Source organism: Laetiporus sulphureus, assembly GCF_001632365.1.
Source record: "Laetiporus sulphureus 93-53 unplaced genomic scaffold LAESUscaffold_1, whole genome shotgun sequence".
Taxonomy (NCBI): Eukaryota; Fungi; Basidiomycota; class Agaricomycetes; order Polyporales; family Laetiporaceae; genus Laetiporus; species Laetiporus sulphureus.
The window spans coordinates 327,652-344,125 of record NW_024468510.1 but is presented as its reverse complement, the minus strand read 5'-3'; the positions used below and the strand labels follow the sequence as shown (position 1 = coordinate 344,125).

The 16,474-nt window shown below is 53.4% G+C and overlaps 4 protein-coding genes across 4 annotated transcripts; 3 read left to right on the top strand and 1 right to left on the bottom strand.

Annotated features, from left to right (window-relative positions):
• Positions 1-61: 61 nt before the first annotated feature.
• Positions 62-477, top strand: LAESUDRAFT_639225 (uncharacterized protein; the record flags this gene model as incomplete). The annotated part of the gene is made up of 2 exons (XM_040903530.1): positions 62-159; positions 210-477. Coding segments are annotated over 2 exons (366 nt in total), but the record flags the coding sequence as incomplete, so codon positions are not given.
• Positions 286-4,320, top strand: LAESUDRAFT_689257 (heavy metal translocatin; the record flags this gene model as incomplete). Its single annotated transcript, XM_040906013.1, has 10 exons — positions 286-1,211; positions 1,264-1,819; positions 1,870-2,014; positions 2,071-2,721; positions 2,779-3,563; positions 3,618-3,752; positions 3,813-3,855; positions 3,909-4,021; positions 4,081-4,193; positions 4,251-4,320. The coding sequence occupies exons 1-10, from the start codon at positions 673-675 to the stop codon at positions 4,318-4,320; spliced, it is 3,150 nt and encodes a 1,049-aa protein (XP_040770092.1). The 5' UTR covers positions 286-672.
• Positions 4,321-4,330: 10 nt separating this feature from the next.
• LAESUDRAFT_808172 (gamma-tubulin complex DGRIP91/SPC98 component) lies at positions 4,331-7,798 on the bottom strand. The gene is made up of 13 exons (XM_040914040.1): positions 7,682-7,798; positions 7,554-7,615; positions 7,431-7,501; positions 7,156-7,378; positions 6,959-7,095; positions 6,533-6,896; positions 6,083-6,474; positions 5,924-6,020; positions 5,689-5,872; positions 5,292-5,632; positions 4,936-5,231; positions 4,814-4,879; positions 4,331-4,759 (listed from the first exon to the last, which is right to left on the bottom strand). The coding sequence occupies exons 1-13, from the start codon at positions 7,786-7,788 to the stop codon at positions 4,538-4,540; spliced, it is 2,562 nt and encodes an 853-aa protein (XP_040770091.1). The 5' UTR covers positions 7,789-7,798; the 3' UTR covers positions 4,331-4,537.
• Positions 7,799-9,977: 2,179 nt separating this feature from the next.
• LAESUDRAFT_733237 (uncharacterized protein) lies at positions 9,978-15,282 on the top strand (the record flags this gene model as incomplete). Its single annotated transcript, XM_040910412.1, has 15 exons — positions 9,978-10,538; positions 10,595-10,672; positions 10,729-10,805; positions 10,861-11,063; positions 11,116-12,833; positions 12,884-13,075; positions 13,129-13,249; positions 13,304-13,419; positions 13,470-13,555; positions 13,606-13,796; positions 13,852-13,991; positions 14,040-14,178; positions 14,235-14,472; positions 14,531-14,812; positions 14,865-15,282. 15 exons carry the CDS (start codon positions 9,978-9,980, stop codon positions 15,280-15,282), a joined length of 4,560 nt encoding a protein of 1,519 aa, XP_040770090.1.
• Positions 15,283-16,474: the final 1,192 nt, after the last annotated feature.

Below are 16,474 nucleotides of genomic sequence, written 5' to 3'. Positions count from 1 at the left end.
CATCTGCAGAAAAATGAGGTCACCTATATATTCTCGCCGGTCCCCTGCGCGACCTTTCCCCATGCTTCATATTGATTCCCCTACAAATCTCGACGCGACCTGCAGCGGTTCCGGTACGATGATGACAACCATCTTCGTGTCGAATTTACACTGTAGCAGGTAGGCAGTACACGCCCGTTGGTAAGCTCAGCTAACGACTGTCGGTACAGCTGTGTTCGTACCATTGAGGACGCGTTATCATCTCTATCCCCAGCCCCGAACAGTGTCGACGTCTCAGTTGTCACCCAGACCATCACCGTTCGGCATTCCACGGAGTTATCTCCGCCGGCCATCAGAACGGCCATCGACCAGGCTGGGTTCGACATCGTCGGCACTCCTACCGATTCCAGCGAGCGTCCTTCACTTTCGTTTTCCCATAGCATCGCTCAACTTCCCGCCCTCATCACGAGCAAATCCAAGAAGCACTTTGACCAATGCGTGCTTTGTCAGGCTGAGTACCGAGCCTCGGTGGAAGCAGGATCCTCCCGACCCGAACGCGAGAAGTTCGGCGAAGATACTATCTTTTCATACCTGGACGATAAGGAAGTCATCTCTGGAAGCCAAGCTGAGAAACGTCAGGCCATCTCTCCAGTCAGGGACGACGCCCGACATGTCATATTGTCTATAGGGGGGATGACCTGTGTGTCTTGTTCCAGTGCTGTGACACATGCACTTGAGGAACTGCCTGGTGTTTCCGACGTCACGGTAAATCTGCTTGGCAATTCGGCCACACTCGTCATTGCACGTGAAGACCTCATTCCAACGATCACCGAGACCATTGCGGACATTGGATATGAGGCTGAAGTCGTCAATACCGAGCCACTGCACCCTCCTTCCGTTCCTCGACATGTGCCTCGTGTGGGAAGCGACGGGCCTCAACGCCTTACATTATCGGTGGGTGGCATGACATGCGCCTCATGCTCCAACACCATCACGGACATTATGTCTGCGATTCCTGGCATCTCGGATGTGGTGGTCAACTTGCTAGGCGGCTCGGCTACTGCCGTCGTAGAGCGCAAGGATCTTGTGTCACAGGTCGTCGAGGCAATTGAAGACGCTGGGTATGAGGCAGAATTGATGAGTACGGAATCTATGCACACATCCGCTCAGGACGAAGACCACGAGACTGGTCCACGCACCGTCGCTCTGAAGGTTGACGGGATGTTTTGCTCGTACGTGTATCATTATATATCACGTAAAATCGCACTAATGGAAAATCTGTAGGCATTGTCCCGAGAAGGTCATGACAATGCTGTCAACCTTCGGAAACCGTATCACCATCGTCAAACCACTCACGAGCCAGACCGACCCCATCCTTCGCATATCCTACGTACCATCTCCACCGTCTTTTACACTCCGGCATATTATACGCACTGTAGCGTCCGCAGCCGCACCGGCCAAGCAATTCACTGTATCCGTTTACCACCCTCCCTCACTAGAGGACCGTGTGAGGCACATGCAGAAGCGCGAGCAGCGCGACCTTCTCTTCCGTCTCCTATTCGCGATCATCGCTGCGATCCCGACTTTTATCATCGGGATTGTCTTCGTGGACCTACTGCCTTCCGACAATTCCAAACGAATGTGGTTCGAGAGTGCGATGTGGAGGGGAGAAGCTTCGAGATCATCATGGGCAATGTTCTTCCTGGCGACACCGGTAATGTTCTACAGTGCCGGCACGTTCCACAGAAGGAGCTTAAAGGAAATACGGGCACTCTGGAGACCGGGCAGCAGAACGCCTATATGGCGACGGTTTGTCAGGTTCGGCAGCATGAATCTATTGGTATGACCCCTTGGTCCATAATATGGGCAACGACTGACGTTCCACGATAGGTCTCTACCGGTGTTACAGTGGCGTACTTCTCGTCGATTGCGCTGCTTGCGTTGTCAGCATTGAAGTCTGCGCCTGCCTCCAAGATTGGGCTGACCACTACCTACTTTGACTCTGTTGTGTTCCTGACTATGTTTTTGCTGATCGGTGAGTCCCTCTGCTTCAATTACTGAAACTTCTTTCTCAATAAGAAGGGTACGTAGGTCGTTTCCTGGAAGCATATAGTAAGGGACGCACTGCGGATGCCATAACCGCTCTCGGGATGCTCCGACCCTCGACAGCTGTATTGATTGTACCGTTATCTGAGGCGAACAGCATCCATTCTTCATCCTCCGGCGCAGCTTCCAGTGATGTTGACCCGGAGAAGGGTGACGCCACTCGAGAAGATATCGAACTCTCCACAAAGACTGGCAAGACCGCTATGAGAATAGACACCGAACTCCTGGAGGTAGGGGACATTGTCCGTGTCCAGCATGGCGCAAGCCCTCCGGCGGATGGCACAGTGATCTCCGGCGATAGCGGTGCATTCGACGAGAGCTCCTTGACTGGCGAGTCCAGACTGGTGAAGAAACAAGCCGGAGATCAGGTTTTTGTTGGTACGATCAACAAGGGTGGCGTGGTTGACATCAGGGTAGACGCAATCGGCGGCGAGACAATGTTAGATCGTGTCGTCAAGGTGGTGCGCGAGGGACAGACCCGCAGGGCTCCCATTGAACGCGTGGCGGATCTGCTCACTGGATACTTTGTTCCGGTCGTCACCCTCATTGCCGTCGTCACTTGGGTAATCTGGCTCGGCCTTGGTTTGGGTGGGGCTCTGCCTAGAAGCTATCTGAACATCGATGTCGGCGGATGGGGTGCGTACTCTACATGCGTATTTATCGACATGTTTGACTGACTTAAGTTTACCACAGTGGTCTGGTCACTGGAGTTTGCTATATCGGTATTTGTGGTAGCGTGCCCGTGCGGAATCGGTCTTGCTGCTCCTACTGCACTACTCGTGGGCTCTGGACTCGCCGCGAAGCATGGTATCCTTGCTCGAGGAGGCGGAGAGGCCTTCCAAGAAGCAGCACAGCTCGACATTATCGTCTTCGATAAGACCGGGACGCTGACGGAGGGCGGTGATCCTCGCGTAACTGATGCTGAGATCGTGACTCAAGGCGGCGACTCACTTCAGACAAGGGAAGTCATCCTCGGCATCGCAGCTGAGTTGGAGTCGGCCAGTTCCCACCCTTTGGCAACTGCTCTCCGCCAGTATTGTGCTGAGAACGCGGCCGCGGCTCAAACTGCTTCTGGATTCGAAGAGACCCCAGGACGCGGCGTAAAGGCGCGATTCGACGAGCTGCGCTACACGGCGATCATCGGTAACGAGGCATGGATGCAGGCCAACAACTGTCCGATCGACGGGAGACTAGTCGATACGCTGAACACGTGGAAAGCACAGGGAAAGAGCGTGGTCCTCCTGGCGCTTCGCGACGAACCGCCTGACGCCCAGCCCGGAGCATTTCTCGTCGTTGCAATCTTCGCGGTTGCAGACCCTCTGAGACCGGAGGCTCAGACTGTCATCGAGAAGTTGCACGAGCAAGGCCTTGGCACATGGATGATCTCCGGAGACAATGAGATCACTGCCAAGGCAGTTGCCCGGATGGTCGGCATACCGGAGACGAATGTGATCGCCGGAGTCTTGCCTCATGAAAAGGTCCGTGCGTTGTTGAGTTCATGACGTTTGCGATTTTGCTGACATGCTCTGCAGGCGGACAGGATTCGGTGGCTGCAACAGGTCGGTATGAAGAGGCAGCAGAAATCATGGAGACGTTTCTTCGGAAAGAGCAATCTGAACGAACGCTGCATCGTGGCTATGGTCGGCGACGGTATCAATGACGCTCCGGTGGGTAGTCATATCGCTGCATACCGTATGATGTGTCCCTTGACTGACGAGTCCTTCCAGGCTTTGACAGCCGCAGATGTCGGAATCGCTATTGGGTCAGGGAGTGAGTGGCCTTTCATCTCATTCAGCATTCAGTATCGTTGATGTAGATATCAGGCGACGTCGCCATCTCAAGTGCAGCTTTCATTCTCGTCTCAGCGAACCTCAACACGCTACTTACCTTGACCGACCTCTCACGAGTCGTCTTCAATCGGGTCAAATTCAACTTCGTGAGTAACTGTCCGTGGTACAAAGAATAGGAACGACTGACGTTTCGTCTGACACACAGTTCTGGGCGACGTGTTACAACCTTGTCGCTGTGCCCATCGCAGCTGGCGTCATTTACCCCGCCGGTAACGCAAGATTGTCGCCAGTATGGGCTTCTTTGGCTATGGCATGGTCGTACGTAATCGGCCCGCCATGAATTATCAGTAACTGACGTATTTTGCTCGTTCACAGGTCTGTGTCGGTCGTCTGCAGTTCTCTGATGCTGAAAATGTATAAAGCACCGCTCACTGAGCGGACATGAGTGTTTCTGTCCAGATTTGTATTAGAGTTTCGCATCATATGACCACACATGTCACTATACGCACTGTAATCTATTTCTGTAGCACCATACACTGGCCAACCTGTACATTATCATCTCGTTCTAGATAATTGGGTATACCACTTGCGCATCATATCTCCTCTGAGAGTTCGTAAGGTCGAGCGAGAGCATACGAAAAGAGCATGGTAGACGACACGATTCAAGATCTGGATAGCTGATCTTTCTTCACTTTGTAGAAGTCGGAGAAAGACAATCGGATAGCGAGGAAACGGCAGTCGAGATCGGCGTGACTTTGCAAAGCTTGAACCACCGACTGCACGCGCTCTGAGAAGGACGACCCGTACTCTCTGACCCGGCTTATAATGTCGTACACGGCATCCGGGTTGTACCTTGTGTCTGCTCCAGATGATGTATACACTCCCTATGTTTCACATTTCATTAGCATGAAGTCACGACTTGTCAACTGGGTGCTCACCCTATCTGCGTCCCGTTCCGAATCCCTCCTCGCAGACTCTGACAAACAATAGTTATAGAAATCGTCCTGAGGCACATAATGAGTCAGCTGTGCACGGTCGAACTCTTAACAAGATGACATACAGTAGCCTCCCGGAACTGCAAGATGGTCGCAAACACATCCAGGACTTGCTTCAGGAGGCTCTCCTCCCGTCCTGGCTTTGTATTAAGAAGGAGCACCTTCTTCGCCACCCGCTCGAGGTACGCGTGGTGCGCCTCGATGAGCGCGTCCAGGTCGCCCTCGCCCCTCTGCACGAACTCGTGGAGGACCTTCCACGAGCACTCGATCACCTCGAGCTGGCAGTAGGTCTCTATCTGGCGGATAAAGTGGATCATCTCCGCCATGACCAATTGGATCTGGTGCCAATCAAAATCGAGTTCTGTGAAGACGTCATTAGTAATGGACGAAATCAGAAAGACATTAAAGAAGGTAGACGCACCCGGCACCCGAAGGAATGTCCTCGCCCCGCCCGCAACGCGCATCCACATCGTGCTCAGCGTGCTCTCGATGCGCTTGATTTTCCACAGGTGGACGAACAGTTTCCGATACGTCATCATCGAATCGGGATCGAGCACCGTGTCGATTGGCGCGTCGACCTTGTACTCGAGCGTGAACACGTCCCAGCCGATCTCGCCGTGCGAGTATTCGAGCATCCGCACGTCGAGCCGGCGCAGCACATCGGGCGGGTCGTTCTGCGCGTTCGAGAAGCGCATTGCGGTCTCGAGCGTCGTGGTGAGGTTATGTCGGTAAAGCGTGTTGGCAGGCCGGGCGAGGCTCGGGCTGAGACATGATGAGCATTTCCTGGCTTCTACATATGCCGAAAGAGAGATACGTACGAGATGGTCTCCATGAGCTGTTCGATAAAGTCCCCATGGCCAAGCAAGAGGTAATGCTTCAGAGCAAGAAGGTGGTCGAGAAGCTTGTACTTCTCAAAGAACACCTCAAAGAGGCGTTGACTGGCAATCTGGTATGCAGTGTCGATCGAACGCTCTAAGCCGGCAATGTCGCTGTATTGAAGGGCTACACACTGTCAAGGACGACACTGGGATTGCGACGGGATCACATGCTTACTTCCACCAGTGTTGCTGAGCTTCTGCCTTGTCGCCACCCAGTCACTATCATGGCACATATACCGTATGAAGTTCAGGCTCTTGCCGGTCGAGAATATCTATGCCACGTCCAATCATCCCTCGTTATGACTGTATCAGCGGTCAACCGAGAATGACTTACCTTCCTCCCAAAAACCTCCCCCACAAATGCCGGCAACATATCTTTCTGAAACCGATACTTCGATTCCCACAACTTCAACCCGCCCTCGCGCTCGCCGCCCAGCTCCTCTTCCTCATGCGCCGCACCGCCGCCGAGTCCAAACCCGCTGTCGCTCGCGAGCGGGCCGACGCCCTCGGGCTGCGCGTACTGCACATGCGCGAGCTCAGGGTCGACCGCGACGAAGAACTCAGCGAATGGGTCGACGAGCTCGCCAGAGAAGAGCCACTTGTGCAGCGTCGCGAAGAAGGGCTTGGACACTTCCTCAAGGAGCTGGGCAGTGAAATTGCGCACGAAGGGATCGCCGTTGTCTGCGTAGCCGTGGATGAGGTTGACGAGGGCGCCTCCATGTGCGCCTGGCACCCAAAGCACTATGGTCAAGAAGAGGTGAAGAGAAGAGGTACGGGAACGTACCTCGCGCGCCTTCGACGCATACACTCATCATCCGCATCCGCAACCTCCACTCCTCAATCCACACATCCAACCTCTTCAGCGTCAGTCCGCTTTCCTCCTCCCGCGCACTCGTCGCCCCGTCCCCACCATCCGCTGCACCGCCGCCATCTGCGTTCCCCACCGCCATCTGCGACTCCAGCACCGCGATGAGCCGGTAGTACTCCGTCAGTTGCGTCTGCAAGTGGTGGCAGAGACTCTGCTCGATCATCCCCACGCTGCCGTGGCCCTCGCGCTCCTGCACGAACGCGTCGACGCGCATGTAGAGGTGGCCGACTTCGGCGAGGCGGTGCACGAGAGACCTGGTCGGAGTGGAGATAATGTATTTCTTAATATATGTACAGGATAAGCATAGTAAATTTGGGCAGTGAATGATAGCATGTTACTCACCGGATCGTCGGTGAATACAAGCTCGTGGTTTCCGTCGTCCGTCGCACTCGGCGAGAAATGGACATACTTACCGGAGATCCCTTGTAGCAGGTATAGCGTATCTCGGAGGATGAGGTGTTCAAGTAGATGGGGCCGACCTTATGGCCCATCAGCTCAGAAGATGGCATCCGCAGCAAACCTATGGATGTCGAGCTCACCGATTTTCGCGCGGTATTCCCTCAGGATCTCTGCCTTCGACTTGCCCTTTGGTAGTCGCGCCTGTGCGGTTGAATCAACTGAAGTGCTCGGTTTTGAGGATGGTCTAGACGAAGGCGGAGGAGCGAGCGAAGGGAGGTATGCGGGGGAAAGGGCAGTCGGTTTCGAGGATAGAGCGAGAGAGTGCAGGAATTGAAGTGTCGCATGCTTTCGTGTGAGAATTGACTGGTGGTGCCGTTCAGCGGTCTCTTATAAACCTATTCCTTGAGAATATCACCTGGTCTAGCAATCGAGATAGCAGGTTCGTGAATCGCAATGTCGAGGTGCCATCAGGGGAGGACTGCAGCACTGTAAGCTATGAATTCGGTTTCGCGTTTCACATGCAAATGTCTCTTCTCACAGTGGCGCTTGATTATGTCTCCTAAGTAGCCAATATCTGTATCGACGGCCTGCCCTATTCGACTTTACCCAGTCAACTTTTGAGAGGATCGATGCGAGATGATCGCGGGAGAGCAACAGCCATCGTACCTGCTTAGAATTTCTTGACAGTGAGCGACGAGATCTTGTCTGAGGCCAGAATCGTGTCTCGCTTTGGGGACGAGGGAGCAGACAAGTTCCTCGAGAGGTTGGGCCATGGGATCCTGAGACAGCACGCGTCGCGTCTCTCTCGATCGCGTCCGAGTCGTTGATGCGAGTTAGACGCCCAATCAACTGCCAGCGGCTCGCTGCTACGCCCGTCGACTGGGAGCACTTTAACCGACCCGCACAATGGCGAGGATTGATCAAGATATTCAAGACATGCTGTTTTAGAAGAGCATGCTCGACACTCTCATGACACTGGAGGGATCCGTTGTATACGCGCGAATGGTGAAGATGCGGCCCAGGGTCGGGGGATCCCTGAGGTTCCATGAGGCTAAACTTATATATGCACCATTTAGACAGTACGACGGTGATCCTGTGCTCATCCACGCGTACGGCACACGTTATGAATGTATGAAGTGACAACCATGTAGAAAGAATTCAACACCTGTAGCTAGAGCCATGATGTCAGGAGCCGGAAGCATTTTTTTGGTGCCAGAAAGCACCAATTTCGTGCTATGTTCTTGGGTGCTACTATATCTGCACACTTTGCCGCTCGTTTATATGAAAGCAATCCTGTCGTTCTTGCTACGGCCTGTTCGCATAGATTTATGGAGGACATAGTATGTCTGAAACATCAGACGAGAGACTCGTGATTCTGGATCTCATCCTCCGACCTGCAGCCACCACCATCACAGATTCACAGATTCTCGGCGCAACATTCATTTCAGTCTGCGTGTTTCATGTCCAGCATGACTTCGCTCAGAGTGATGGCATGGGCGAGCGGGTCTGAGGCAAGACGGGCCGTCCAAATGGGGCGCTGTCACGGAAATGGAACCTATTTCCTATGAACCAATACCTAATGGACGAGTAACCACTTCGCCAAAAGGCTGGCAATGATAAGCTTGGCTTATCACTTGGTTCCGACTATATATGCAGATCTATTGCAGGTTTTACATGTCACGTGTGGTTTATTCTGTGACAGGCGCCTGACCGCGTGGGCAGAGCGCGTTTCCCAAATGGGGCGGAGTCCTCCTTCATGCTGAGCCATCCTTCTCGCGACTGCTCGGCGGCCTCCAACAGTTTGCCTGTCTTTTCGTTCTACTATACTCCCCCTGTCGTCTCTCATATATCACGACCTAACGATTGACACGATTCTGACATGACAATGGAGCGTCCCGACTCGCTCTCCTCCACGAGCTCGAAGCCGAGCCACAACGCTGCCGCCGCCGGTCCATTCGCGTACCAAACACGCTTGCTTGAGCGCACTGCATCGCGCAGCGGGAATGGATCTCTATCGCGCGCAGCCACGGTGAGGAATGGTATACCTAGCACTCCGCCCAGCAACGTCACACCTCAGGCGACGAGGCGATGGGCGCCCACCCATCGCGTCGCAAACAGCTTGGATACCGTCCGAGGAAAGTGGGAGGAACGCTCCAGGGCAGACACCCCCATAGAAAGCTCGCTACCCAATGCACACGCGGACGAACACCCGCGTGCAGGGAGCAGCAGTCCTGTCCCGCCTGCTACCCCATCTCCGGAGCTCACGTCGAGGGTGCGCCCAATTGACCGTCTCACATCGATCTCTTCCTCTCCTGTCACATCGAGGGTGGGCAGCATACGAGACTCTCCAAATACCACCGCTCATTTCAGCAAGCGATATTCGATGCCTGCACATATCGTCGCCTCTGCCTTATCGCCAAACTCCACTGGCGTTACCGTCGAAGGACCTGACACTCCACTCACGGACCCGTTGCTATCAACCCCGGCTCCTCATCGCATTCATTTGCCTGTATCTTCGCCACTGCAGTCATCCTCGATACCGGCGGTCAAGGAGTTGGGCGACTATGCAGCAGCAGCGTCGTCCTCAGATGCTTCAAACTACGACATTCCCGCAAGAATGCACCGCGCCAATACCGTTTCAGCTGTTCAACCAGATACGACAGGATCATCCGAGTCGTCCGAGCCATCCTCCACTACGTCTGGGTCAACGCGCCGTCCGCGTGCTTGGCCTCCCGAGCCACCATCACGCGCAAACCTTCACCGAAGGCCTGCTTCTCTATATGCAGGAGCATACCGTTTCCCTCCTCCGATGGAGAGTTACAGTCCTAGCACGAGCTCAAGCACAACGGTCTCCTGTGCCTCATCTGTCTCGCCAGACAAATCCTCCATGAGCTCATTCGGACATTCACCTGCATCCTCTACGTCCTCCGTAATGTCCCCACCGCCGTACAGGAGCTCATACATGTCTAACAAGCGGGCGTCCTTGTACGGCGACGAGTTCATCACTGGCCGCAGGATCGGTCAGCACCTACCGCGCATCGCCAGCGGGGACGGCCCTGAAGACTGCTTCGACGAGCCGAAGGTTGAGATTGAGCCGCAGGTGGAGGACCGAAGGCGGCGTAGGGAGGAACGCATCATGCATGCGCGTGACTGGGAGCCGCCGACGCCGGAGAAGCCTCGCGAACCAGATCTGGTCGTCCCCGGTATCACGGATGGAGATGACGTTGCGGGCATCCCCGGCAGGCTGCGCCTGTCGAAAGACAGAGTGCCGAATGCACCGGCATCTCCGCTGCCGTCTGCGCGCCTCACGCGAGGGCTGTGGGCGGACGTGCAGAGGCATCTCCTCCAGGCGTACGAATATCTGTGTCATGTAGGAGAGGCGCAGCAGTGGATCGAAGGATGTCTTGGCGAGGATCTGGGTTTCGGGGTGGTCGAGATGGAGGAGGAGATGAGGAATGGTGTCGTACTCGCGAAGTTGGTGCGAGTATTTAAGGGTGATGCAGCAGTGCGGAGGATCTACGAGGTATTTACCCGCCCGTCAGCAGTGTGGCTTACTGAATCGAACCATCGTTCTGTCAGGCACCGAAATTGGACTTCCGGCATTCGGACAATATCAATCACTTCTTCAGATTCGTCCGAGATGTGGGTCTTCCGGAAGTACGTGTGCGCGTTTCGCTGTTCGGCTCCGTTAGTTGACCCGCTCTCTTTGGCAGGGCTTTGTCTTCGAGCTCACGGACCTCTATGAGAAGAAGAACTTCCCGAAGGTCATCTACTGCATCCATGCACTCAGGTTGGTCCATGGTCTGCTTCGCTCCGTGTACCCACAAACTGATTTTTGCGGCCAGCCACCTGCTGGCACGGCGTGGCCTGGCGAAACGGATCGGTAATCTGGTTGGCCACCTGCAATTCACCGACGATCAATTGCAGAAGACGCACAAGGGCCTCAAGGACTCCGGTGTTGCCTTGCCAAATTTTGGTAACGTAGGAAGGGAACTGGCTAAGGAGATCAATGAGGAGCCAGAGGAGGAGGTTGAGACAGAAGACGAACGTGGGTGGCTTGTGGATCTGGATCGATGTTCTTCTGAAGGTTCCACTTATAGGGCGAGATAGACTTTTACTTGAATGCGAGGACTCTATTGTCGCCGTGCAGGCGGCTTCCCGCGCGTTCCTCGTCCGCAAGGCCCAAGCGATGCGACGAGGTCGCATACAGCTTGCGGAGCGTTATGTGCCCAAGATTCAAGCTCAGTGCAGAGCTGTCCTCATTCGCAGGCGCATGCAGAGCGAGCGGGATAAGCGCGCTGATCTCACCCCTTGGGCCACCGCAGTCCAAAGTCAACTAAGGGGAGTGATTGTTCGAGCAAAATGGCAAATCCATTTGAATGCGATCGATGCCTCTGCTCCGTACGTCGTCAAGACGCAGGCACAGGCGCGGGGCGTCCTCCAGCGCCGAAGATTCAACAAGTTGAAGACTGCTCTGCGAAATGCGAAGGTTTCTGTCGTAAAGCTCCAGACTATGGCTCGTGCCCAGATCGCTCAGAGGAGCCACAAGGAGCTTGCAAAGACGTTCTCAATTCCAATTATCATGGAGAATGTAATCAGCGTGCAAGCACATGCCAGGGGTGTATTGACGCGGTCACATCTCGCCCGCCAGCGACATATGCTGGAGCGATGCGAACCCGCCGTGATCTGTCTGCAAGCTCATGTTCGTGGAGTTTTGATGCGCCGACGTGTTCGCAACCAGCTGGCGAAGCTCGAGGATGTGGAAGATGTCGTTGTCAGGATCCAAGCCGCCGTTCGCACTTATCTTGCGCGGAGACGGCTGTTGGGCCTGATCCGAGGACTTCGCCAGGCGATCCCCGCCGTTGTTGTCCTGCAGGCAAGAGCGCGGGCAAACCTTGCTCAACACCGCCACAAGTCGATGCATAAAGCTCTGTCCAAAGTCGAGGTCATTTCATCTATTGGTACCCTTCAAGCCTTCGCACGTGCAGCATTGACTCGTAATCGGCACCAGGAGCAGACGAAGCGTCTGGACTTCGTTGAGCCTGACATTGTGGGCTTCCAAGCTTCCGCTCGGGCCGCTCTCGTCCGTTATGAATATCAAGCATGGAGGGACTATCTAAGGGGAAGCCATCCGCAAGCGACTATCTTGCAGGCCCTACTCCGGGGCGCTCTTCAACGATGCAAATTCCGTGCAAAAATGCAATATTATCGTGATAACCTGGACAAAATCGTTCAGATCCAATCGCTGTTCCGTGCGAAGGAGACCCGTGAGCAGTATCGCCAGCTCACGGTGGGAACTAACGTCAGCGTGGGCACCATCAAGAACTTCGTCCATCTGCTGGATGACTCGGAAGCGGACTTCCAGGAAGAGATCAAGGTCGAGCGCATGAGACAATCCGTGGTCAAGCGCATCAGAGACAATCAGGCGCTCGAGAATGACGTCAATGAGCTTGACGTTAAGATCGCTCTAGTAGTCCAGAATGTTAAGAGCTTTGAGGAGCTGACTAAGGTTAAGCGTAAACTTGGTGCAGATAGCGCAGCTGCGCATGCAGCGAGAGCGTCGGTGCTCGCGGCGCATGGCGATCCGTTCGCAGGCCCGAGCGCCCTCGATGCTGCATCCAAGCGCAAGCTCGAGCTGTACCAGCAGCTGTTTTATCTCTTGCAAACGAAGGGTGGATATCTGACGAGATTGTTTGCGCGCATGGCGATGGAGAAGGACGCGGATAAGCAGCGCCGGCTCACCGAACGAGTTGTCTTGACATTGTTTGGATACGGCCAGGATCGTCGTGAGGAGTATCTGCTTCTGAAATTCCTCCAGGTCCGTTGCGTAGGTTCTGGTCCGACAATTGTTGACTGAACAACATTTAGACCGCAATCCGTGAAGAGGCTGCGGCTGCACTCACCATCCAGGATATTGCTAGGGGGCACCCTATGTTCATCAATGTTGCTGTCCATTATCTACGCCCGAAGCAAACTTCGTACATCCGCGAGACACTGCAGCGCGTTATACGTGGAGTGATTGATTCGGATGACCTGGACCTTGAGCCGGATCCTTCCAAGGTAATTGTAGAGTATCGTGCCGATCGTCAGCTCATAATGTGTACATCTTCTAGCTGTACCGTGCAAGGTTAGACCTGGAAGAGATGCGTTCAGGCGTCGCCAGCACAACGCCTAAGGATGTGCCATTCCACGTCGCTCTCAATGATCCGGAAACGAGAGGGGAATATATTCGACGTCTGTCTTTAATATTGACTCGCGTTGCCTCTTAAACTGAGAATCCTGATGTAGACCTCCAAAAGCTTCAGCGGTGGACAGAGGAGTTCGTCAAAGCGATCACGCAGTCAATCCATCGGATGCCATATGGCATGCGATACATTACTCGGGAGACTCTGAGTGCAGTGCGAGTGAGTCTGTATGACAATCGCGCCTTATTTCATCTGACATCACGTCGTAGAACAAGTTCCCTGATGCACCGCTGGAGGCTTGTGCTGCCTGCGTCGCCAGTCTGGTGTATTACCGATATATCAATCCTGCGATCATGTACGACCAATTCTCTAGTACTATAACCTGTCTCTAATCCGCGTTCACAGCACTCCAGAGACCTACGATATGGTATCTAGCACAGTCGACATCGCTTCACGCAAGAACCTCTCCCAGATCTCAAGAATGCTCACGCAGATTACGACTGGCGTTGAGTTCGATGAAGATACACCTATATATGTGCCTGTGAATGACTACGTTCGGAAGGCTATCAAACAGGTCACCTCATGGCTTATCGCAGGTAGGCTTGCGCAGAATGTAGTGCCTACGCATTGCCAGCTCATACCCATGGCTAGTTGCGGATGTTCCGGATGCAGAGACGCAATACCACGCTCACGAGTTCTTGGACGCAACGGTGCCGCCTAAGTCCATATTTATCTCGCCAAACGAAGTGTATGCCATGCATGCTTTACTATCGCAGCATATGGACGATCTCGTGAGTTGGCATATTGCACAGCTACGCGCGCTGCTAAATGCGAAGCAGGCTGCGGCTCGTGACGATACCCTGAGAGTCATCATTACAGAACTGGACGGCGTACCTCATCTTGGCAACGATGAGTTGAACGATGCTCGAGATTCTCCCATCGAGCTTCAGCTGACGAACCGCTTCGCTCAAGTAAAAGGTTTGATGACTCATAAGTCGACTCAGTATTGCTTCTGACGTTCGTTGCCGTCCCAGATCCTGCTGCAGATGAGAAGGCGTTGTGGGTACAGGCAAAGCGCGCGGTTCTGGCCATCTTGAGGGTACAGCCTGCGAAGGACCTCGTCGAGTCCCTGATGCAACCAGTCACAGAAGAGCACGAGACGATTTGGGAGAGCATCATAGAAGACATGCAAAGAGACCCAATGCGTCGTCAGAGGCGCATGCCTTCAGCGACGGCAGTTGAGTCAGCATATCGTCTTGAAGATATCCGATCGTAAGTGATTAGTTTTGTCTTCTCCTTCCGTTTTAAATATTAACATTCTTCGCGTTAGGATGGCGTTCAGAGAGGTCAAAGCGCATGCGATCTTCTTCTTGCTTGAGCTGGAGAAGCGGGGCAAGATTTCCCGTCAGGATGGCTATCAAGGGATTCTCAACGCAATTGCGGGCGATGTGCGCAGCAAGAATCGTCGCAGAGTGCAGCGTCAGCATGAGAAAGAGAGCATGGAAGAGGCTCTTAAGTATCTGGTTGAGCGTAAGAAGTACTTCGAGGAACAACTAGACAGCTATCATAGCTATGTCGAAGCCGCTATGATTACGATGCAGCGAGGGAAAGGGTGAGTTTTTTTGTTATAGTTGAAGAAGTATATGCGCTTATCCGTATCTTAGGAAGAGACGGTTTGTCATGCCGTTTACTCAACAGTACTTCCATTTGCGGGAATTGCAGAAGGCAGGAAAATCACCTCAGTTTGGCTCCTTCAAGTACAGTGCATCTTCTTGGTACAAGAAGGGCATTCTCTTGTCCATCGACCAATATTCCCCACGTCAGTTTGACAAGATTGACATCGTCCTGTCTTCCAATGCCGTCGGCGTCTTCACCATTGAAGTGTTCAACCACGCACTTGGCATCACCAACCGCGTCGCTTTTGAAGATGTGAAGATGGAGGACCTTCTCCAAGCGCAATTTGAGAATCGTCCATCGTACTCGATGTTCAATGGTCTCGCCAAGTTCAATCTCAATCTACTTCTATGGCAGATCAATAAAAAGTGTGTTTGTTCTCAGGTTATGTGGTCAGGCGTCGGCTAATGCTTGTTCTAGATTCTATGTATAACCTCTTATCGTTATCCTTCAATTCCAGTCGTTTCTGTTGCGCGCAAAGGCTGTGTCACATTGATAATATATTATTTACCCCGCATCATTGTCGCATTGCTCACATGTACTGGTATTTTTAGCCATGACTCGGACTGTAGCGCCTTTGCTTTACTTCTCTCATCCATACAATCGTCAAGTCTGCACACTGGCCTGTACGTTTTTTTTTGCTTCAATGCCCATTGCGATATATGTTTCCGTGGTTGCACGTAGTCCAGCCACAGGAAAAGATAATCATTAAAGCGTCTAAATATTCAACGCGTTGAGCCGATCAAAGCGTCCTCGACATCCGGAAAGCTTGAGGATGCTCTTTCCGATTGTTTTTTGCGAGAAGGTAGATGGCATCACTGGGATGACTCCATATGATTGCTTCTTAATTGTTTCTCTTTCAGTGCCATCAAGCTGGTCAGTAATCTGTTGACCGAAAGACGCCGCGGCAGCGCAGTCCAGTAGTGTCGCTTGTGAGTGGATTGACAAACTCGCTTCTGTTGGTCATTGACAGTCGTCCTTGCGCTGCGCGAGCAGCCTTCATCGATTTATTCAATAGGCCATGCAAAACGATTGCGCTCTTGAATACGCTGCAAGGTCGAGGTGGAGGCGCAACAATCGGCATGCAAATTTTAATTTTACGATGAAGAAGCCTACTCCCAGTGGACACGATCGAGACACTGTGAAAAACTGCTCCTAAGGATAAGGAGGACTTCCAGAGGCTCTGTATCCCGTCGAGCGTTACCCATCAATATGGCAGAGCGGTGGCGTGACCGCATCCGCATGATCGCGTGAGGTAATCCTTTGTTACGGGATAGTGACTCATGGAGATCATTGGAATGAAATTGCGCACCTCGTCAAGTCATTGACGGCACAGGGGATATGTTGGCCATTGCGCGCTAAACCGTGCAGATGATCTACCAATTTTAAGGCAAGCATTTACCAGGCTGGTAAACTAACTTGAAACCAAGGAGCTGCATCTAAGTGGCTACGAAACCTCAGTGCCTATAAACATTAGGTCGTGGTGCGTCTGATCTCGCCAACGCATAGGGACTACAATGTGCTCGTGAACACTCCGACTCGATCATAAGCCTTGCGAAGGGAGTAGTGATCGCAGGTCTTCTCTCTCGGGTGAGCACTA